The sequence below is a fragment of the Papio anubis genome, chromosome 13, assembly GCF_008728515.1.
Source record: "Papio anubis isolate 15944 chromosome 13, Panubis1.0, whole genome shotgun sequence".
NCBI classification, from domain to species: Eukaryota; Metazoa; Chordata; class Mammalia; order Primates; family Cercopithecidae; genus Papio; species Papio anubis.
This window is the reverse complement of record NC_044988.1, coordinates 86757899-86782621: the sequence shown is the minus strand read 5'-3', so window position 1 is coordinate 86782621 and position 24723 is coordinate 86757899. Positions and strand designations below refer to the sequence as shown.

General features: G+C 43.3%; 1 protein-coding gene across 3 annotated transcripts in view; it reads left to right on the top strand.

Annotated features, from left to right (window-relative positions):
- The window catches only part of ASTN2 (astrotactin 2), a 1032132-nt gene that overhangs the window by 110850 nt on the left and 896559 nt on the right, over nt 1-24723 (top strand). For all 3 annotated transcript variants that reach the window (XM_017949334.2, XM_017949333.2, XM_017949331.2), the window contains exon 2: nt 15179-15366. In XM_017949334.2, the coding sequence (XP_017804823.2) occupies nt 15179-15366 (188 nt within the window). The remainder of the gene's footprint in view (nt 1-15178; nt 15367-24723) is intronic.

The window sequence follows — 24723 nt, the reverse complement described above, 5'->3', positions numbered from 1 at the left end:
CCTTCTTCCAGTTCCTATTCTCAGATAAATGATAGAGCTGAGATGTGTATGAGGTTTATCATATAGACTGGAAGGTGTAGTTCTCGCTGTTTTTTGATAGCATAACACAGTTTCCGTTAAGACAGAGTGTACGATCAAAGCATCTTTACTAACAGCATCCTTTAGTAAATCCTCTGAACAGCCTCTGAAGATGCCATATCTATTCCCATTTTATAGGTGAGAAAAGTGAGGTTCAGAAAGTCAAGTGCCTTCCCCGGGTGAAACAGCACATCAGTAGCAGAGCAAGGAGGTTACTTAGAATCTGGCAGGTAGAGTACAGAGAGCCTATCCTTGAGGTCAAGAGGTTGGATTCTCACCAGCCCTATCCCTGACTTGCTATGTAACCTGGGGCAACTCCCCTGTTCTCTCTGAGTTTCAGTTTTCTTGACTCTAAATGAGAAGTGCAGACCCAGGAAAATGATGCCCAAAAGCTTCCACAAAGGGCTTGGTGCAGCAAACGCTCTCCAGAAGCATTTGCTGAGTTGACAAAGTCTACCCTAAGTTTAGAGTTTCTGTGATTCTTGAAATGGAAAGAACCAAGTGGGGTGGGGGCTGGAGGGAGGTGTGACAATTCAGATGTCTTGATTTCTAGTCTGACACCCTGAGGATATTCCAGGTTGTAACTAACCACAGTGCCCTGAAGAGGATATTCAAAGGTTGTATCTTTTCCTTTTTCCAGGAATTTACAATCAAAGACAGGCTCTGTTGCTTCAGAGCAAGTGATCTCAAATGATGTCTGTATTAAGTGGAGTAAAAGCAATTTATTCGTGTAGCACTACAGAGGTAATAGTCGTAGCAACATTCACTGCTGCAAACGTTATTGAGCACAGACATGTGCTGGTTCTTGTGCTGGCACAGTATCTCAACACTCGGTACCTGTGGCTTTATCATTATCCATAAGTCATGGGAATGTCGGGAGGATGGAATGAGATATATGCATACAGCTAAGAACAGAGACTCGCAGAGTAAGCTCTTAATAAGTGTTAGCCATTTTATTATTTTTAGATTAAGTGGCTACATTTTATCAGGCACTGTCTAGGTTCTGTGATACATGATGACTCAGTTAAACCAGTGCCTGCCTTCCTGGCTTTCACACTCCAGTGATTATTATGATGCTACTTTCCCCAGTTTATATGATGAAAGTGAGATTTTGAGAAGCTAAGTGATTTCTGGAAGATTATTCAACTAATAGAGTGGCAGAGGTGGGAATCCAGGTAGCTGGTTTTAGAGTCTGAGCCCCGGCCCTGTGCTATGTTGGGGAACTGATACATTTAAAAAATAGAAGGGAATTTTAGTCTTTCCTGTTGAGCCTCTTGGTTTCAATTTTCTAGACATCTTCCACCAGGTTGATTGGTATTAATCGTAACCGTGACTTTTGCACAGGGAACATTCTATTTAAAGTTCTTTCTTGTGAATTTTTCCTTTTACTGCCTCCAATGACCTAGGGAAGGAGTCAGTGGAGGGATCAGTCCCCCCACTTGACAGATGAGAAGACAGGCTGAAAGAAATGAATGCCTTACCTAAGGTCACAGAACAAAGACAAGAGGGGAATTTCACTTTTCCTACTGCTAGCCTGGCAATATGGGGGCAACATTCTGTCATCTCACCTGCAGAGAAGAGTCTGGCATCTTACGCTGAATTAAAAGGTATCCCCACAGTGGTCCCAGGACTCCTCATGTCTGACCCCATCGGAGAGGGGCTTGATCTGCCATCATTCAGGCACACACTGTTCTGGTGGGAAGGGACATTAAATAACCTTAGCCATTTTTTCACCTTTCTCTGATGCAGAGAGAAAATCAAGAGGGTCTTTCTCTCCTCCCCACCCTCAGCCTGGCATCCTCTAATCACCCCTTCCTTGCCACAGGGCACCATCTGTGGCCAGCCTAAATTGGACTGAATGGTGTGGAATTGCAAGTCAAAAAGGGTCCTGGAATCATTCCGCTGACAGCCTGGGGCTCTGTGCTCCAGCGCCACGTTATAAATAAGGGTAATGGAGTAGAGGCTGAATTACAACTGAGGCTGCTATGAACACACCGAACAGGCATGGAGCTTATTTAAGGAATATAGAGGCAGATTATGCTCCTGAAGCAGTACTGTTGAAGCCAATCAATACTTACTCACTCTCTCAAATCAGAGCCACAGAGACTTTGATTAGGAGGAGGAGGAGCCAAGGGAAATGCAGTAGGATCCCTCCCAGGGCAAAATTTCAATATCTGTTTGTTCTGTGCTACACGTGCCCATTAAGCACCAACTCTGAGCTAGGTGTTAGGGAGGTAGTGGGCAGCAAGAGAGATAGGCTTTTAGTTTTAAGAAGCTCAGAGACTTGGGGAGGAGAGAGTAGGTGAAGCATGAAATAACTAAAGCAATGATTACATACAGTGTGATAAGCACAGAGCAGGAAAGCCCAACCCAGTCTTGCGGCGGGGTGAGCAGGGAGGCTGCACAAAGGAGGAGGCATCTTCCAGTTAGCTATTGCTGTGTAACAAACACCCCAAAACTTAGTGGCTTACGACAGTTGATTTGCTTCTATTTATATGGGCTGGTTATTTACGCTGAGCTTGGTTGGGCACTTCTTCTTATGGTGGTCTTGGCTGATCTCTGTGGGTCTCTCCTGCGTCTGTGGTCAGTCGGCAGGTTTGCTAGCAGCAGGAGGACCCAGGTTGGCTTCTCACATATTCTGTGGTCAGCAGCAGGTTTTGTCTGGGGCAGCATAGGCAGATGGGCCATCCTTCGCTCTACTCCCATCAAGCTAATCTCACATGACAATTGCAGGGATCCCAGGGGCAGCAAGAGGGGGCAAGCCCCAGAACATAAACGCTTTTCAAATCTCTGAGTGTGTCAGTTGTGTCATTTTCCCATTGGCTAGAGAAAGTCCTGCAGCCAACTCTGATTCAAGGGGAGAAAAAACAGACTCACGTCTTGATAGGGATATCTGCAATGTCACATGACACTGGTTTAAATGTAAGGAGGATGAGAGCTGTTGACTGTTTGTGTAGTCTACTTACAGCTGAGTTCTGAAGATTAAGAGTTAGGTGGGTAAAAAAGGGTAGAATAGAGAACAGTGAGAGCAAGGATATGGATCTATGAGTGTAAAGGCAGGGGCACCTGAAGGAATGAAAACACAGAGGTAGACAAGGCACAGGAGTGCTCAGTTGTCCTGGTTTGGCTGCATCAAATGTCATTTGGTCCAGGATGGTGCTGTTTGGATAGATGGCATAGGGGGCTATAAAGCTGGGGTGAAGGAGAGGGTAGGGACAGGTCAAACAGTATGTGCTTAGTCTGAGGAGCTCTTACCTGGTCCTTCCCACTTCTGGTTCTTAATGTCTCTGAGTCTCCTTCCTGTACACTGTACCTCAGTATTACAGTCTGTGAAATTGGAGTCAGGAATTTCACCATGCTGTCCTCTTTACTTGGGTTTCTATTTTAATCTTGTATCAGTCAATATTTGTCAGTCTCCTGCTGTTGCAAAAATTGCTGAGCTACGAAAAGGAGTCAGAGGAGATAAAAGCAATTCCTGGTTCAGAAGACTCTTAAGACCTAGCAAAAGTCATGGAGAATTAGGGATGGGTGAAGTTCGTGAAGTCAGGGAAGGAAGTAGAAGCCTGCCAGGGGAGTGGAGGGCTCAGGAGAGGTAGAGGGCATTTTGAACTGGGCTCTTTAGAGGGTCACTTCAGCGGGGTTTTGAATGATAGGTAACATCCGTGTATGCAGAAGAAAAGATTAAGGCATTTCAGGCAGGTGGCACGGTGTGAACAAAGGCTAAGAGGTAAGAATGTTGCTTGGGGCTAGTGGACCATGATATGGTTCCCATAAGCAATGGATTTAGGCCAGTGTCTGACACTGGGGATTAATTCATTATATAAAAGTATTCCTTTAAGCCTTGCCTCTCCCACCTTTCTGCAAATAGCTGTTGGACTCAATGTCGGGTGTGTTTATTCTTCTAGGTTCTGTTTGGTCACTGGGTTTTACAGGTTTCATTGTTCCTCCTCACACATCATACTGCATGGTGCCATGCTTTCCTGACTCATTGTATTTTACATGTCGTGTGAATCCATGTATGTGGCATTCAGATGCTGAGTCCCCTGGGTTGGGGTGTGGGGGTTGGGGTTGACAAGTCAGACTTAGCAACAGAGACCTAAGATGCCCTCTTGGCAGCATCTTCAGGAGAGTTGGAAGGGGCCCTGGCATTATGAGGGATTTTTAGCACTTCTTGTCCCTCATGCTGCTAAATCACTTTTGGGATTTAAGGAGGTTCTGCCTCTCCTCTCTGTGAATCCTTGTATCATTGTTCTTCTAAACAATGAGATCAGAAGAATACTGCATCATGATGCTTTGTGATTTAAGGCAAGTTGCTACTCTTCTCTGGTCCTCATTTTACAGATTAGTAAAATGGATGGGATAGATCATTGATCTCCATCCTTTTACGCTCCCTTCCTGTTGTAATTTTCCATGATTCCAGGTCACTGCTGTAGGGATAACTTAAAAAGGTTTACAGGGCACTGGGGACAAGGCAGAAGGGACTTGGAAACTGTTTCCAAGTAAAGTAGGAAGTTTTATCTCTGTGACTGCTGCCTCCTTTTTCTTTATATTTGATACTGTCACACACACCCCACTGTTCTCAAAACAACCCGGTGCTTCTTGCCTTGACAGCGGTGAGTTAGAAAAGAGTGACGAGAAGACAGACAACTGACAGGGAATATCCATAGGCTAAATGCTGCTCTAGGCTCCTTCCAACGCGTTATCTCCTGTTATTCTCACAGCAATCATAAGAGATTGATTTTATGATTCCCATTCTTTCATATGAGGCCAGTGAGGCTTAGAGAGGTGAACTTAATTTGTTAAAGGTCAACCCAGTGAAATATAGGAAGGAGCAAAGTGATCTTAAAAACTCATTCTCCATAAGACAGAATGCTTCATATACCTCTTTCCCAGGAGATATTTGCATCTTAAAAACAGAGGAAACAAATGACTTTACTATGATGAAATGAATAGGCAGAGCACCTGAGTGACCTGGAAGGATGCCTACTGCCCTGGTACTTATCATATCACACCCCCTGGCATACACTTGATTTCTCGATCTCTTTACTCAAATGTGCAAGCTCCTTTCTCAGCCCGGGTAGGACAGTGGTGAAAGTGCTGAATTTGGAATCTGTGAATCAGGGTTTGGAAAAGTGTAGTCCCTTTTTAGGGCCTCAGACATCTCAGCTGAAAACTGGGTGTTCTACTATTTACTTTACCAATGTGGGTTTCCTATGAGGGCTAAATGAGACAATGAATGAAAGCCCTTAGCCTGGCACACAAGTAGGTGTTAGCAAAGGTTAGTTCCTGTCTCCATTCTTTAGGCACCCACTCTCTGCATCAGTTTGCAATGTTGTGGGACAAGGAAGAGGAGGGGAAGGAGAAAAACTCATTAACATTGGGATGGATTTTTAAAAAGACAGACAGAGAGAGCATGCAAACAGAGAAACCAAGGGCATATCATGAAGTGAAATAACAAAGACCAAGCAAAGAAATACAGCAAGGAGAGAGGGAAATGGTATGGGAGAGAATAACTGGGAGTAATGAGAATCAATTCCAGCAACCCTCTATCTATTTCCAAATCTAATCTGAAACGATATGCTTTTCTCCCTTGCCAATAGCTCTTAATTCTTCTGTTCCCCTCCGTTATTTAACCGGGTATAACTGTATTATTTATCTTCACTGAGTGGCTTGGGAAAACAGTTTTATGTAAAAGATGCAGTTCTCAAAGGATGTGGTATTGGGCAGATTGGAGGCAGAGGCATAGATGAGCGCTGACAGCTGGGGTTGGGGAGGAAGAGTCTGAGGTACCTCTGGAGTCTGGAGACTCTAATCCCACTATTTAAAGAGTACCGTTCTCTCCAGAAGAGCTTGAGTCTGTTCTCCAGCTGTTGCCAGAGGGCTTTGGCCACGTCATGGCCCCTGCCACTTCACCTTCTGTCCCCACAGGCGACCTCCCAGACCTAGCATACCATTGGCGTTATCCTGTGGGCATTTAATCTGGCCTGACATCAGGATATCTTAGAATTATGAAATGTCCAGATTATAGACTCTCCCTGCTTGCCCTGTCCAAACCCCTGATAAATGAGGAGCATTAACTGACCTCTCACATGTGTTCCTGTAACACACTGTGCCTCCTATCTTGCGGTCATTACCACACACTCATCATCTTTGCTGACTTTCCTTTTTCTGCTCTCCTAGATTGTGCCTTTCTTGAGGACAAGAAACTCAGGAAATGTACATTTAGTGATGCATTGATTCGACAAATATTTATTGCACACCTGCTGCATGCTAAATAATGAAGACTGCAATGTCCTAGACAGGCATCATCTTCTATGAATTAATGATTAAATGGGTGGATGACTGAAAAAACTGAAGCAAGGGGAAATGCTTGCTGCTGCTTAGAGGGAACAAAAGAATATCTAGACTATATTGGAAAGTCTGTGAGGATAGCAGTCAAATTGATCTTTTCCTCCAATCTATTCTTAGGACCTAGCACTGTGCCTGGCACATTTCAGACAGTCAGTAGATAATTATTGGAAGGTATATTGGTGGTTGAAGTATGTTGTTGGATGATTGTATTTGCTTTCAGAACTAACTGTAAAACTTTGCAGATTTCTAAGCATGTTGCTATGTATGGCCTTATTTTCTCTCAGTTCTACGTTAGATGTGATGTAAGTAGGCCACACTGTGACCCCCATTTTACAAGTAAAGAAAATCATAGAGGCTCTGTAATTTGTGCTCCAGGACACCAGTCAGGTGCTGTAGATAGATCACAAAAATATAAGCTTCTGACTCAAAATTCAGTGTTCTCTTCACTAACCCAGGCTGTTTAATTAGGTCAGAATGACTGGGGTCCATCCATTCACCTATTCACCCATCAGTCCATCCACCTTGTCATCTTAATTCATGGTATATGGAGAGCTTCATTAACCTCTGAGCTCGGGCTTGGTCTGACTGCATAAAGGAGCCCCAAGTGGGACCCGGCACTTATATTATTCTGCTAGGTGATGGTCCATGGGCAAGAGTTGGTAGCCCCCAGCCTCCCTCTATAATGGTAGCTTCTGCATTTTATACTGGTTCCCCCCACTGTATCCCTTTGTACATTTGTGACCTTCTTGCCCTTGTGCCAATTCTCCATCTGAAATGCCCTCTGCCACATAGCCATTTGTTGAAATCTTGCCAATTCTTTGAGACGCCTCCATGAAGACTTTTTAGATCCAGGCAGAAGTAATCTCCTTCCCTCTAAGCTTTCTACTTTGCTTTATAGCTATTTATAGCAGGTCTTTTCTCAGCCCCTTGGACTAAGCTCCCGAGGACAGAGTCCCACAATGCCAGCTCTCAGAAAAGGCTGGTTGACTAAATTAATCTTTAAAGTGAGTATTTGCATCTGCTACAGAGGTAAAATATAGTCAATATAGAAAATGTAGAGAACAGTTAATCAGAACATGATTAAAATCACCTCTGATCCCGCTATTTAGAGAGTGCCATTCTTCGTGGTCCATTATATTTTTTTTTTCCAGCTGTTTATACACATACTCACGTCTAAACAGAATCATAAGAGTGTCCATTTTCTTTGTGAATTCCCCTATCTCACTTCATGAAAATATAAGCTCCTTGAAAAGTAACGTTTCTTTCTTTTCATGTGCATTCTCCAGGATGTTAGGTAAATTTCTGTAGAGTTGCTGTATGGGAATCCAGCCATTATTAACACCACAAGTTGCTGTCTCTTCTCTCTGTCCTCTGGAAATACTCATCTGACTTCAAATATGGTATAGCTCAATTAAGCATACAGAACATTTTGGAGCCCCTACTCTGTTCAGCCACTGTACCAGGCACCAGGCTACACAAATAGTGCACTGACATGTCCCTGCACTAGGATCCAATAAGGGAAGTCAGCTGTATACAGAGACTATTTTAAAAGAGAGAGAGAGAGAGAGAGAGACAGACACCAAGTCAGCGGTAAGAGGATGCTATAACTATGTATATAAAGTCATATATAACAAATGTAACTGTGGAGTGCTCTCTAAGTATCAAGACCAACCTGACAGCTAGTTTGTTTGTATTATCTCATTTGATTCTAAAAACGACCCTGTGAGGCAGGTGCTGTTATTTTTCTCATTTGGTAGGTGGGGGAACTAAGGCATGAAGAAGTGAAGAGCTTGCTCAAAACACACAGGTTGAATACATGGGAGATGGGATGCAAATTCAAGCAGTTGGTCTCCAGACCCTGTGATCTTATGCAGCATGCAATATTCCTCCTTATGAAAGCATGGAGGAGCACAACATATTGAATTAGGAAAAAAACATCGTATATGTGGTACGTTATATAAACATCTGGTCAGAATTGATATTTAAGTGCAAGGAAAGGCATACGAAGAGATCAGACTGAGGAGAAATGCATATGATAGGCCAGGAAAGGCCTTGTGTGTCAGGCTCAATAAATTAGGTTTTATCTTGAGGGACTGTAGAAAACATTGGAGGGTTTTGAGCAAAGGTATTGTATGGTTAGTTTGACAAGTTAGAAATTTCATCCTGGTAGCCATTTAATGGATGGCTGGAAGGACGGAAGCCTGAAGGTAGGGATACCTGTTAAGGAGCCTGCTGAATAGTCTTCATTTGCTTCTTGAGATCCCCTTTGCCACCTGCTGTGCACCCAGGAAGGCTGACTTATATGATTTGTTTCATTTAAGCATCCTTGGGTGTTTAGTCGAGGTCAACTTGTGTGAGACACCTGCAAAACGTTGCTGGGTAGAAGGAGAATGAGGTTGGGAATTTACCCTCTTGAAAACCTCCATCCTGGGTTGTGCATTGGCAGTGGCTGGGTTATTCTAATAAAAGCTATAGTTCTTATCTGGTAGCTATATGGTAGCCCTTTCCTACAGCTATGGCTTTTGTAGGGTTTGATAATCCCCCATCCCGAACATCTCTTGCCCTTCAGGCCTAGGGTGGTGACGATTCCTTGCTGTTGTCAACGTGGGAGTACTTTGTTGCTCATCATTAGTTTGCTTTAACCCTGCCCAAGCCTTTGTAAATGCTCCCTTCATTAAACACTTCTCAATGACCTTCCTGAGTATGTCTCCTCCTCTCTGATGAGACCCTGACTGGCACAGAACCATTTGCAATAGCCCATGAGAGAGATGATAAAGCTTTGCATTAATTAAGCATTTTAGAGATGAAAAAGGGCATGAGTATTTGCGATTATTTCCCAGGCTCACTCAGCAAGACTTGATGTGTGACAATCACCCATGAATGCTGGAATAGCTAGTGGCAAGGTTGGTTAAAGTCAACATCACTACCTTTCCCAACTCTTTCTGCCCGGGCAGTGAGTTCATCTCATGTAATGTCTGCTTTCCCCATGGCGAGAAAAAGACCGTTTGCAAACTCATTGGAAGCTTTCTCTGGGCTTCAGCAAATAATCTGCTGGAGGGTCAGCTGGTGCTAAAGAATCAGAAGGCTGCTTAGTTAGCCACTTGGGAGATGTTACCAAGATGGCTGGTGATGAGAAGAGCTGCTTATTTTCATAATGACCTTCAGGAATTAAATAAAAATACAATGAGTGTCATAGATTAGGAAGAACAAGCCGATTAAAAGCACAACATGCCTTTGGGATTTTTTATTTCTTTTCCAGGAGGCTGAAAGGCATCAGTGGCCACCGAGGCAGGATGGCAGTCTACCCAGAATCGCTGATGAAGGCTGATCCTCTCTCTTGGCTTTTGTGGGGCGGTTGAGGGGATTTGAGCCTGTTGAATATTTCACGAGTTGCAGCCCATGGGGGAGAGCAGAAAAAGGTGAAAAGGCAATCCCTGTGTTTCTTTATGATTCCAATATAAAACCAAGCTCTCCAGGGTGGGAGGGAGGCAGGCACTGGAGTCAGCCTACCGCCGGAAGGCATGGTGCACCAATTCTCCCACTTTAATATCTGCTGTTTCATTTTATATTCATCATGTCAGCATAATCTGCCTTTATGGGAATCGTCTTGGTTCCCGACCAAATGCGTTTAGTCCCCCTTTTGCTTTAAGTTTGATTGTAATATGACTTGAAGACTTCAATGAAATGTTTATGTGGAAGGAGTAGGGGAAGAGAAAAGGGAAAATGCAATTGGAAAATCAATCAGCAGAGAATTTCAAGAACTGGTTTTGGCCATGTTACTGTTTTATTAACCTGTTTTTAAGGGACACAGGACTGGTTTTCTGACCAAGTGTACTCTACTGGTTCTGAATAAAATGTACACAGTATCACCAAGCATTCAAAGCCCTTAACTCTGTGTCTGAATTACTTTTTTTTTTTCTTTTTTTTTTTTGAGATGGAGTCTCACTCTATCGCCCAGGCTGAAATGCAGTGGCACAATCTCAGCTCACTGCAACCTCCACCTCCCGGGTTCAAGCGATTCTCCTGTCTCAGCCTTCTGAGTAGCTGGGACTACAGGCGCATGCTGCCACACCCAGCTAATTTTTGTATTTTTAATAGAGGCGGGATTTTACCATATGGGCCTGGCTGGTCTCAAACTCCTGACCTAGGCCCACCTGGGCCTCCCAAAGTGCTGGTATTACAGGTGTGAGCCACCGCGGCAGGCCCTGAACTACATTTCTCACCTGACGTTCTGCTCCACTTCGACATACACATGCAGCTTCATGCCCCTGAGATGAGGAGCTGATGTCTACGCCTTCTTCTCCTCCCCTCTGAGGGACATCCATCTGTTCATCCTCTGCAATGCTCATACCGCCACCTTTTGGAAGTAGTTCTTGGCTGCAAGCTAGGAGAGTCTTTTCCCACCTTGGAGTTTTCAATAGATCTTTAGTTCTTCCTCTTCTTCTTTTTTTTTTTTTAATTTCCTGATGAAATGTAACACTCTTTGAATTCTATTTTTCAGTCCTTCCACCATTTTATTATGGATGTGTGCAAATAAGTGTATTACTGAGTCACTAAAATATATGTAAATGCATAAATATATATATATCAAATCACTGAAATATATATATATATGCATTAAGCATTCTAAGGATGAAAAAGGGCATGAGTATTTGAAATATATATACACATATATATGTATATAATTCAGTGATTCAGTAATTATTTACTGAGCATGTATTCTGTGCCAAGCACTTTCCAAAGTGCTTGAGAGATGGCAGGAAATAAGACACACAAGGTCCCTGCTCCCCTGAAGAGAGAGACAATAAACACATGTTCAAGGAAGTGTAAAGCATAAATTGATTTTCCTTCCTTCCTTCCTTCCTTCCTTCCTTCCTTCCTTCCTTCCTTCCTTCCTTCCTTCCTTTATTTCATGTCATTTCATTTTATTTCATTTCATTTTTGAGACAGGGTCTTACTCTGTATCCCAGGCTGGAGTGCAGTGGTGCAATCTTGACTCCCTGCAACCTCCACTTTCTGGATTCAAGCGATTCTTGGGCCTCTGCCCCCTGAGTAGCTGGGATTACAGGCTCATGCCACCATGCCTGCTTAATTTTTATATTTTTTTAGTAGAGATGGGCTTTTGCCATGTTGGCTGGGCCGGTCTCAAAGGCCTGGCTTCAATTGATCTGCCTGCCTTGGTCTCCCAAAGTGCTGAGTTTACAGGCATGAGCCACGACGCCCGGCGTGAATTTCTAATCATGATAATCGCTATCGAAAGTTTTTGTAAAAGGGATATAATAAAGATGGATGTGTGTGAAGAGGACTACTTCAGCTAGAGTGAACAGGCACAGCTTCTCTGAGCAGGTATCATTTGAACTGAGAGACAAACACTGAGAAGAAGCCAGCTCGTAGGTTCTGGGAGGAGAGTGCTAGGAATGTTGGGCAGAAAGTACTCAAGCCCTGAGACAAGTGGGAGTCTGGCCTGTTTGAGAAACAGTTGTAAGTCCTGCAGGGATGGAGTGTGTGATGAAGGGGTGATGGTGGAAGATAGTCCCGATAACACACAGTTGCCTGGACCATAGTCAATGGAGAGTGTGCATGTGTGTAGATAGTAACATGAGCCGGGAGACATTTGACTGGGGAGAATTTCCACTGCTAAATGATTATGAGCTCCCTGAAGGCAAGGCTATATCTCATTTAACTCCATATTCTGAGCTACTGAGCTGTCTGGAATGGAGTAGGTGTTTGATAAGTATGTTTAATAAATAAACAAATGCATAAATAAATGAATAATGAGTGAATGAATGATCGAGGCCTTCTGCTTCCTCTAAAGCATTTTTCCCTTTAACATTTCATACCCCTCCTCTCTCCTCTCCAACAACAGTTTCTTTTCTTTGTAATAAAGTAAGTCTGGAGTTATTCTCTGTGATTCAATATTTACTGTGTTTCACACACTGTTATTATCATTTAACGTTTACTGTCTGCTGACTGTGCACTCATTGCTGTAGCAAACAAAGAGCTCAATCTAGTTTTGGTTCATGGGCTAATTTAGTGAAGAAAAAGGAGATGTAAGTGCAACTGGCATAGTAGAAATTGCACGGACTGGAAATCCACTGGTTTTAGCTAGGTACAAATTCACCAGTGAACTTAAGTCACCAACCTCCTGAGACCTTCTGCTTTCTCATCTGAACATGGAAAGGGGAAGCCTCTTTAATAGTGGGGTTTCAGGCACAGGCTGGAGAGAACACTAGGAGTGAGGAGCTCAGATTTCTACAAGCACCCCTCTGTTCACGCCACCTTCCTCTATGGCAGGCTGTGTCAACCAGATGTAACCTACCTTGGGGCTTTCTTCTGGTGCCTTTGCAGGGACACTCAGCACATGGAGCACCTGCCTAGCCAGCAGTACGTGGAACTACTGAATTAGACACTGCTATTGCTAGTGCAGCTCTCAGCCCTGGGTTCCCTGGACCTCTGGTTTTGGGCTTTGATGCACTGAGAGAAAAATGAGCCAGACCATTTGCCATAATGTCTTCACCTTGCCTTGGCCCAGCTGGCTGTCTGCCAGGGAAGCTACTGCCAAGGCCTCGGGTGCTGAGGCTGGGAGGGGGTCAGTGGGGCAGCAGATCACCCCAGCCTGGGATAAAGAGAAGGTGCTGAGAGGAGACCTACTGCTCAGATTGATCACCCAGCCAGTCCCTCCCCAGAACCACAGTGGGTTCTCAGGGCCCTTTGGGGCCTGTGCTCTAAGCACTGACAAACCTTTGTGATTATCTCAAGGCCTGTTCAACTCTTCCAGCTGCAAGGGAAGCCCAAGCATGTGTTTGCTTGGCCTAATAACTTACTATGTTCTCACCACTTTGTCTTTTACTTGGAATGAGTAGGAGGCCATGCAAAGACTGTAAATGGAGGGCTTAGTGATGTGAGATGACTTTTGCTTGGCAGGATTCCTCTGACTTCTGGTTGAGAATAGAATGGACAAGGGTGGAAGAAGAGAGTCAAGTTAAGAAGCCCTTGCAGTAAGCCAGGCAGGAGAACACAATGCCTTGTCCCATGTGGCTGATGTAGAGGGACTGGAAAGGGTTGAATGTTGGATGGCTTTGGAAGGATTTCCTGATGAACTGAATGAGGAGTGGGAGAGAAAGCAAGCTGTCAAGGATGGCTCACGGTTTTTGTTTTTTATTTTTTTCAGAGCAGCTGAAGGATGAATTAGATCCTGTTCCTATCAATGATGATGATGATGACAAATCAATGCCTAACTTAAAAATTCATAGCTAATGTTTTTAACTCTTATTAAGTGCTAAACACTCTTCTCCTAAGGATTTTTGATTGTGAACCTCAAGGAGGGAGAGTCTATTGGGCATGGGTGATATAAGAATAATTCAGTAGAACTGGGTGATGAGTAGGTGATTTGGTGGTATCATCTCTTCTTTTCAAGGTGATTCTTTTTCATTCCGTGTCACCAGATATGATGAGCACTGCAGTGGTACATGGAGAGAGCTGATTGAATAAGTGGCTATAACTCAGCTTGCCCATCAGTCCTCCTTGTGTGTGTGTGTTTGTGTGTGTGTGTGTGAATGAACACACTTGAGGTCTTTGGGGACTGTAGGAATACTGCTTCAAGGTCATAGCTGTCTCGGGGGGAGGGGCCGAGGTTCTAAGCCTCCAACACTACTAAGGCTACTTGTCTACTGATGGACACTATAAAGGCTATTTGTCTCCCATTTATCTCCCTTGAGTGCAGACCTAATAATCCTCCAAGAACTCCACCACCTTTCCCTTGTATTAATGCTTGAGATACATTGACGGGTCTTATCTTTCTAGGACATTTGCAGGCACACACCCCTTTAGTCGAGGGGACTGTGGAACAATTGTACAATCCCCTTGCAATGACACTTTCAGCACCTTATGCCATGACCCTTTTTTACTAATAAAAAGGTATGATACATTGAACAAAAATACTATTCAAATGATACTCATTTTTAAATTATTTACAGAAGGAAAACCAGCATAGAGACAAGAATTAGAAACTTCAAGTCGGGAGATTGAATTTTACAATTTACTAGAAAGTTCTCACTCCCCACCGGCTATATGAAAACATTGGGATAGGGCAGTAGCTATGCCAGTATTTTTAAACCAAAGAAACTTTTGTGCCTACGTTCTTTTGCTTGGGAGTGCAGTATATACCTTACAAAAAAATGGAGCTGCTCTGATGGAAGCAAGAGGGACATGCTCAGGGCAAACCTCTTGGTAAGCTCCTTTCCAGTGCAAGATGACCCTGAGCTACCTCAGCTGAGCTGATGCTCTCTTGGGCCTTTCTGGCTCCGAGGTTTGGGCATGAGTACTTCCAGCTCAACTTCTAAAGAATCCACACTCTCAACTCCCACTCCTTTCATGGATTTCTTTCCTTCATCTTCTTCTAGTTCCATAGCCTCAAAAGAATGAAAGCATTTTATCCTTAGTTCCATTCCACTATCAGAGTAGAATGAATTGCCCAATCACGTGCGATGTATTAAAAAGGGCCTCAGACAGATCTGGGTGCAAACCCCGCTTCCACTATTCTGTTACTTTAGGTGAATCTTGGTCACAGTTGACCCACCTATAAATGAAAGTGATGATCCCTAGCTCATGGACTTGATGTGAGGAAAGGCATCCTGGCAAAAAAAAAAAAAAAAGATGCCTGCTGAGCTGATTATGTGGGCTCTTTTCCTCCCTGGAGCAGCGAGGCCAGGCGTACAGCTCACCCAGTGCCTCGGGTCTTGTCTTGCAGAGATGTCTGGCACAGCGGCGGACATCTCGCTGGTGCACTGGAGACAGCAGTGGCTGGAGAATGGCACCTTGTACTTCCACGTCTCCATGAGCAGCTCCAGGCAGCTGGCCCAAGTCACCGCCCCCACTCTCCAAGAGCCCTCAGAGATTGTTGAGGAGCAGATGCACATCCTCCACATTTCTGTGATGGTGAGTGACGGGGGGATGTGCTCGGGGTCGGGGATTGCGTTGGGGAGGAATGGGTGGAGAGATGGAGGGGGCAGGGGATGGTCCACAGATGGAAGGAAAGACCCAAGCTCAAGAGGTTAGAATGAGAAACAGAAAATTAAATGGATTCTGTGGTGTCACTTGGACTGATGCATACCCATCCATCATCTGTCAGCTGTGACAAACTTCAGAGAAGAAAATAAAGGGTCTCCAACTCCTCAGCCTTTTGGCCGACATCTCTGGGAATAGCTGTTTAACATCTGTCACGTGCTTGGACTGCTTTGCTGAGGGCTGAGGTTTGGTGCTTCAGAATACAACTGGCCATTCCAAGAATGACTGAACAAGCAAAATTGGAATAAAACCAGAACGGGCTGCCTTTTCCAAAGTGCCCTTGATGTGTCAGGTGTTTTAACCCTTACAACAACTGCATGGTGACCCTTGGAGCTGGCCTGGATGTAGCCCTTGCAGTGGTTCACAGAAGCGCCTGCATAACTCTCACTTTATAGTTGCTAATACTGTGGCAGAGGGGCAAAGAAACTTACCCAAGGTCACATAGCCAGTGAAAGATGCAGCTACTCTTGAGTGTTCAAATCCAAGCATATCTGGCTACTAAGCCTGAACTATGTCCTATATACCCTGTTTTCTCTCAATTCAAGAATTTCTTGAGTATCTACCAATTGTTAAGCACTGTACTGGACACATTTATGGAAATTATCTCACTGTGCTCTTGACAAGAATGGATGAGGTCCAGCGAATCACCTCCACATGGTTGCAGAGAGAAGATGTGGCTGTCCAGCTCTGTTGGCCCCTTGATACAGAACTCTGAGTCTGCTGCCTCCACCCAGAAGGTCACTAGGGCTGGAATCACTTGAGTGGCAGTCTAAAAGTATCTAGGCTTATATTATATGCTTTCTTTAAAAAGCTATATTTATTGGCATTGCATGGTAGATGGAAAAACAAAACCAGAAAATAAATCCAGTATGTAGGAAGCAGAGGGTCTAATGGGCTCAGGAAGAAACTTGACATCTTTCTGGTGCTTTATATTCCTCAAAGCCACTCTTACATTTACTTCTCCTTTTCTTCTTTAGTACGGCTCTGCCAGAAACCCGAGGTTAGGAAATGGTATCTCCAGCATACATATGAGGAGGGTATGGCCCAGAGGGGTGAAGTGATTGGAATAAAGCCACTCAGCAGAGCAGAGCTACCTCTCACCCCTCATTTCTTCCTTCAATTTAACAATCAGCTGTATTTTTTGAGACTCTACAATGGAGCAAACCTTTAGTTTTAGTCTCTTTCTCATTTCTCTTCGACGAACACTGTGCATTAGACACTCTGATTAGGGTTGAGTAAGATCTTAGAAGTTTTCTCTTTTTGGAAAAACAGATACACTCCCCATCCAGACAGCAATGTTAATTTTGGACCTTACACATGCTCATCACGTGGAGGAACAAATCAAGGCCTTTGTGTTATTCATGGAATGAGTGTGATAGACTTTTTCCATATGTATATTTAGCAAATGATGCAGCCTCACACCAAGCAAGTGGGTGCCTGCATGCTAAGTTTGGGGTGCAAATTTGTAAGCACCATCTCAGGGCGCTTGCTGAGTTCCTCATGGGGTGTGGGACACCACCTAATGTTAGGAAGAGGCTGAGGGACGTGAATGCTCTTCTTCCTTTAACATTTGAGAGTGAATCTCAGTTTTGAGCAATGTTCATTAAACATTTTCTGTGTTTCAGCACATTTACTTACGTGTATCCTTCTTGTAACCCAGTAACCTAGATAGTATTATCTCAATTATAAATGAACTTCCAATGCTTCCTGCCTCCAGGCCCAGCATTAGTTTCACTGAATCAGACTTTCTCCCCAGGATGGTAGGTTTTCCTCAACTTTCCCTTTTGCTCAGTAAGTTCAGCTTCGAAATAATAACTCATTAAGGTCCAGATGTCACTGCAATTCCCTGTAGTTCAAGATTTGGCTGGCAGAGTAGGTAACGTGGAGGCTGGCACACTCCAGACCCTCCCCACCTATAAGCCAAAGTGGCCCAAGGCTACCACCATGTGTCCAAAGTTCCTTCCCCCATTCAGGGCTCCATAATCTGGATCTCTCCTGTCCCTGCCCTCCCCTCCCCTCAGGGAACAGAGTCATGTCTTGGAGACACTGAACCCCAAGGTGTTCCGCTTCTCAGAGGTGGGGCATGCCAAGAACACTGTTCTCTCTAAGAGGTAGGAAGACAGTCATAAGCACAGACTTGGAGCACAGACTTGAGGTCTCTCTCTGACACTGAACTAGGGTTTGAGCCCTTTGTCTTGTTTTTGTCATTTATAAAACAAGGATGGTACTCATAGTTATGTAGACACAACAAGCCCTCAGATCAGAGGAGCTTGGCACTTAAGGGTATTTGTTTTTGTTCATAGGGGCACTTTAGTTGAAAAACTTGAGATGTGCTGATTTATTATACCCATTTATTCTGTAGTTGGATACTGAGGTCTGGGACAGGCTAGGACTTGTCTAAGATCCCTCAGGCAGTCAACAGGGCTTGGCCTGGAGGTCAGACCTCTCCGTGGCTCAGACTCTACCCTGGTCGTTCTGGCCACAGACAATTCAGCAAGAACAAAAAGAGTGTTTATATTTAGGATGGCTGGGATCTCTCTCCCCATTTCACAATTGAGAAATCGGAGATTCATGAGTTTAACTGATTTGCCTAAGTCTCCTGGGCTAATAAAAAGGCAGTTCTGGGACCAGGATTTCCCCAGGATTCCAAACTTGTGTTTGGCTGTTCATGAAATCATGGCCATGACCCTGCAGGATGGACTTTTGTTTTCATCTTTGGTGAAGATCCGAGGTGGTCTGTGAGAAGATCCAAATCTTCTAGCCAGATCTCAAAGAAGTCTGGAGGCTAGGATCTATGCACTTCATCCCCTTTTGTCAGCACAAATATCCTGCTCACCCACGCAGGGAAACCAGCTCCCATTCAGCCACTGGAACCTGCTACAATCCGTGCCTCCTAGGGTAGAGCCATTGTGCTCTGTAGGCTTGTGAAGGCCAGAGTTGAGCATCTACCTGGTCCCAAAGGTTGCATCATCTGAATATTAATATCTCAAAAGGTGATGCAGCAAGGAGGTACTCTGAACCCAGTCCAGAAAGAGAGAGTAAACAGTCATCTCCATTTGTCTTCTGTCCCAGCTTCAGCGTGCCCTGCTCAGCTCCTCAGCTCCTCAGCTGTGCAGGTGGCAGGATGCAGAGAAAAAAGCAGAGCAATGGAATTCAGCAGACCTGGCTCTGAATATAGTCTCTTCTACTTCCTGCTTCCTGGTCATTTTACCTTAGGCGCATCCCTTCATGCCTCTGAGCCTCAGTTTCCTTATCTATGAAACCAAACTGATCATACCAATCTCACAGAATTATTGAAAAGAGTGGAGAAAAATTATTGAAAAGAGTGGAAAAAACATACAATGGTGCCTAATACCCAGGCTGGCACATACTGCGTGCATAGTCACAAATGGCTATTAATAATGTCATCGAAACAATGTTTAAAGGACTCCAATTTCGGAGTAAAAAGACATTGGCTTTAGTCTTATATTTGCTGCTATTTTGCTGTCTGATCTAGAGAAATAATCATAATACCTGACATTTATTTTGAGTATTTATTATATGCCAGGCAGTGTTCCAAATTTTGTTCTCTGCGTATTATTACTTTCAATCCTCGCAACAAACCTTAAGGTGGATACTATCCCTCACCTGAGGAATCTGAAATGTTAATAAATACCTATCTGCGTGACATTGATCACACAAAGGTTAAGTGGCAAAACCAATTTTTCACTCTATATATGCTGGTTTCAGAAACTGTGCCCTTCATCTATATAACAGGCCACCATTTTCCTTCTCTATGCATCCATTGTTGATTTAAATGATAAGATTTCATGAGTGAATTCTTACAAAGACTCTACCCTATGTGGAATCCATGGGTATTTTATGAGGCTTTATGACTTGGAAATCAACTCCAGGGTTGAACAATGTCTCTATCACTACCTTTATGTCCTCAGCCAAGTTACCTTCATCTTTTGTAAAACTGGGATAATATTTCCCAATACTTAGAGATTTTTTTCTAGGCACGGAATGAGATCACACTCACAAATGCCCTGCACGATGAAAATAATGACTGCTACCACTGAGAACTTTCTGTATGCCAGGCACAAAGTGCAGCACCTGTATTATTTCATCTAATTATTCCAATGCTTCTATATGATAAGTCCTGTTGTTTCCCCTCACTTACAGATGAGAGCTAGGGAGTTAGTGGGGTTTTGGCATCTTGCCATCCGCATTGCCAATAAGTGTTGAAGCTGAGATTCCAACTCTGGTTGGAATTGAGAGTCTGTGTGCTTGGGCCCAGTTCTGCATGGCACAGTCCCTGACATTCAGTAAGTGCTCAAAAAGCAGTAGCTGTTACTAAAATGTTAGCTATAGTGAGGGTCATCATGTCTGTTATTTATAGAGTATTCACTCCAGGTGCACAAAACATTTGATAGAAATTGGAAACTTGACAGTTAGGGAGAGGAGTTGCTCATGCCAGCATTTTATAGATAGGAGAAAAGAAACCCAAAGGAGGCTGAGTGATTTGGTTACAGGTGCACAGTCAGAGGAAAACCATGGCTTGAATCCTGGAGTGTACTTTACATTGTTTATCAGAACAAAGAGGTTCTTTTAGTGTTGGTATTCTTATTTAGGAAGTGGGAAGACTTGACCTGCTTCACGCAGGCATGAGGAAATGCAATAAGTCCTAGCAGATGTGATCACAACTTCTTGTTTCTTTTTTGCATTTAGTTGTTTTTTTTTCATTTTGCTTTTTGTTGCCATTGCCATTGTCACATTGGCATTTCAAGATATATTTCACTTTTGCATAGATCAAAGTTGCTTTCAACAAAAATAGTTATCACTTGTGGTTCAGAGGGTTGGTCATATAATTCTACTCTTTCCTCCTCTCCCCCTTTTTAACAGTGAGAAATATAATTTCATTTTAATGTGATGTGTCTTGTTTTAAAGATTTCCACAAGAGTTGCTAGATAGAAACTGTTTGAGACCAATATGTTTCATCTTGGTGCTTTTGTTTTTTCCCTTTCGTCTTTTTGGTGACAAAATGTTTGGAGAAAGGGGATGAAAAGAAATGTTTGGTTTGATGTAGAAGAAGAAAAGAATTTTGAGGGCATGTGTTTCTCAAAAGGATCATCCCAAAGAAAATGCCATGGATTTGTACTGCTGGCCTCCAATGAGGGAGGATTCCAAGGCGCCAAAATTCTCTTGCACGACAGGACAAACCTTTCAAAGTGTCTGAGCTATCCATCAGTGGAGTAGGCTGAATCAAGAAGTTGTGAGTTTCTTCTCCCTGAGTTTATGCAAGTAAAGTCGCTGGGTTTTAGAGAGGAATAATAGTTAAATTAGATGACTATTATAGTTGCCGCCAATTTAGATGATCGATGACTCTGTGATATAATAACATAGAATAATACTTTGAGGATTATAAAATGCCACACAAATCTAAGACATTGTTATTATCATTCTTATTCAGTAGCTTTGTTTAGAGGATCGGTGTGATACTGGGATAATGCTTTTTAAAGTTTTCTGTAAAAGGTGGCTTTACATCATTGTTCCAACCATGACATTTTTTCATTCATAGCATATTCCTTCATTCATTGATTTAATCATTCAATCATGTAATGGTTTACCTGCCTATGAAATCTAGCAGGGAAAATCCTGTCTGCTAGGAAAAAAAAAAAAAGAGAAAAAAAATGCTTTTTACAAAATCAGCCACCAGCTCAGATTGAGCCAACTATGGGATCTCATTGCTAAAAATGGTCTTATATTTTAAGTTGAATTAATAAAAGGCTAGATTTCTGAACAAATAATTCTAGAGGCACTGGGTAAGAACTGAAATATTGTGTTTATTTTTGGGGCCATATGTTAAGAGAAACAGTAACTGAGTGGAAATAATAACTGAGTAATGAAGACATTGAAGGATCTTAAAATAATAGTGCTAACAAGCACTTTTACAGTGCTTAATGTGATCGTACTTGACATATATTTAACTCATTAAATTCTTACAGAAATCTCAATAGATATTATTATTACTCCTGTTCTACTGTTGAGAAAATAAGCACAGGGAATATCACTAACTTGTAAGACCTGTGACTCTGTGTGTTCTGAGGTTCACATTGCGGCTTCATAACTGACTTAGTAGTGGTGGGATTGGAGCGTGTATTTTCTCTGATGGAATTACCTATCTAAAGAGGGGCTGTTATGGGAATCATCAGAGATGATAGATAGAAAGCACATATGCTGGAGCCTGACACATAGCCCTGGTTCTATAAATGTCATTACTCTGCTACTTATAAGTGCATTAGCTTCCTAGGCTGCAATAACAAAGTACCACAAACTGAGTGGCTTAAACGACAGACATTTATTATCTCACAATCCTCGAGGCCGGAAGTTTAAAATCAAGATATCTGCAAGACCATGCACCCTTTGGAGGCACCAGGGAAAGACCTGCTCCAGGCTTTCCTTCTAGGTTCTTGTAGTGCCTTGGCTTGTGGCAGCAGAACTCCATCTTCACATGGCATTCTGCCCATGTGATATCTGTCTCTATGCCCCAATTCTCCCCCTTTTATAAGGACACCAGAGGCCAGGTGCAGTGGCTCAAGCCTGTAATCCTACCGCTTTGAAAGGCCAAGGTGGGTGCATCGCCTGAGCTCAGGAGTTTGAGACCAGCCTGGGCCACATGGCGAAACCCCATCTATAGCAAAAATACAAAAAATTAGTTGGGCTTGGTGGTGTGACCTGTGGTCCTAGCTACTCATGAGACTGAGGTGGGAGGATTGTCTGAGCCTGGGAGATGGAGGTTGCAGTGAGCCAGGATCATGCCACTGCACTGTAACTGGGTCCCACCCTAACAACCTCACTTATAAATTGATTACCTTTATAAATACCCTGTCTTCAAATAAGGACACATTCTGAGGTACTGAGGATTAGGAGCCTAACATATTGCTTTTGGAGGACCCAAATTCAACTGATAACAATAAATATTCAGGTTGGTGCAAAAGTAACTGTAGTTTTTGCCATTGAAAGTAGTACCACTACTGACAAGATCCACCGATGTATACTAAAATTAATGGTGAAACTTTGAGAAGAAATACCATTACTTTCAAAGGCAAAAACCGCAGTTACTTTTGCACCAACCTAATACTGTCATCATGTTATTTATAAGTAATATTATTGAAGGTCACTCAGGACAACTAGGGTAGGAGAAGTCAAGCTGTTACAGACTGTGACTCCCAAATGCTTTTCAGAGAAAAGACGGAGTAATAGGGAAAACAGGTCCTGAGAGGGATTATTTAAAATGTGAGGATGGCACACATCTAGTAGTGGAAAAACCATGTAACACACGCAGCACAAATAGTTATGTGTCTCTCCTGTGCCACTGATATGCTCCATGATCTCATGCAAGTCACATCCGCTTCTTAGCCTCACTGCACCCATCTAAAAATGAAGATACCAGGCTTATATCAATTGTCAAGGTATGATGAAGTTTGGTAACATAAATATCCCAAGAACTTTTTTATGTAAGTGGGCCATACCCCACGAGTATCTTTTTTTTTTTTTTTTACAGAAAGCAGAAATTTTAATTTTGTAAGTATAGACTTTAAAAATACTTTAAAATTTTAAGTCACATGAACCTTGTGACTTGGTCTTGACTTGCTTCAACAGCATGGTTTCACTAAAAGTCTTCAGGGTCTCTAGCTAGGCCTGTGGGCAAAGTAGGAAAATAAGCCATAGCTTTTGTGTGTAGGAAATGTAGGAAATGCTTATTTTTTTACAACATTTAGAGATGCACCATAGCGAAGTAGAATGAGCATGGAATTTGGCTTCAGGAGGCCTGGTTTCAAGCTTAGACTACCACATACCAGCTATAGAAATGCAGGCTAGCTATCTCACCTCTCTGAGTTTCTTCTGTGATCATTTGCAAAACGGAAGCAAATTACATTATCGAGCTTAGTACATAAAAGCATTTAGCAAGAATTTCCAAAAAAATGTAGAAGTATGCCTGTAATCCCAGCACTTTGGGAGGCCGAGACAGGTGGATCACGAGGTCAGGAGATCAGAGACCATCCCTGGCTAACAGGTGAAACACGTCTCTCAAAAAAATACAAAAACTAGCCAGCGGTGAGGTGGTGGGCGCCTGTAGTCCCAGCTTCTCGGGAGGCTGAGGCTGGAGAATGCGAGAACCGGGGCCGGGCTGCAGTGAGCGAGATCTGGCCACTGCACTCCAGCCTGGGTGACAGAGCAAGACTCCGTCTCAAAAAAAAAAAAAAAAAAAAAATGTAGAAGTATGAAATATAATGGTATCTTGGAGCTGAAAACACCTTAGACCTCACAGAATCCAACTCCTCCAGGCTAGTCAGCTCTTGCTTGTTTATTCTGCAAACAAACCACTCTAAATCTCAGTGCCTTGGCCACACAATGCTTTATTTCTCATGCACCTTACACATCAGCAGCTGCAGTCACTGCAGGCTCAGCTCTGCTTGTCTTCTCCTTCTGGTACTTTGGCTGAAGGGGAGCCCCAGTTTGAAACATTTGGTTTTCATGGCAGAGGGAATGAGCAAGAAAGCTGGCAAAAATCTAGGATGCCTCTTGCAACTGATGCTCAGATGTGGATTCTCTCACATTCTATCGGCCAAAGCACATCACATGGCCAAGCCCAGAGCCAATGGCAGGGGTGTGTACTTCTTTTACAGGGGGTGCACATGCAAGCAACTGCCACAGCAATGGAATATACCCCACCTTCATGTTACAGATAGGGAAAATGAAGCTGGAGAATGGATGTTCTTCATCCCTGTCCCATTAGTGTGGGCCAATGATCAAGCCCAGATGGAAAAGTTTGACAAGGGTATCCTGGAGATGGCAAGAGGCAGCTCAGGCAAAGGGCCTGAAGGCAGTTCCACTGAACCTCCTGGCCAAAGCAGAATGCAGAATAAGAGTGTGTATAGCCACAGCTATAGTTGTACATACATAATATGGACAGAGGGAAGCAGAAGAAAATAGAGACAGAAACATCCAACCCATATTGATTGAGAAACTATTCTATACTAGGTATATTGAAATTACCAGAGATGGAGAGAAATAAAGAAGCAACTGAGAGAAGGGGGCGCCAAGGATGGGAGAGACTTAGAAAAATAAAGGAAAATTGGCAAGAACAGACAGAGATTTAGCAATAAAAGCAGAGATGGGGAAAAGGAAACAGAGAATAAAAAGCATGGAGGAAGTGATACAGAGAGAAGGGAACAGGAAAAG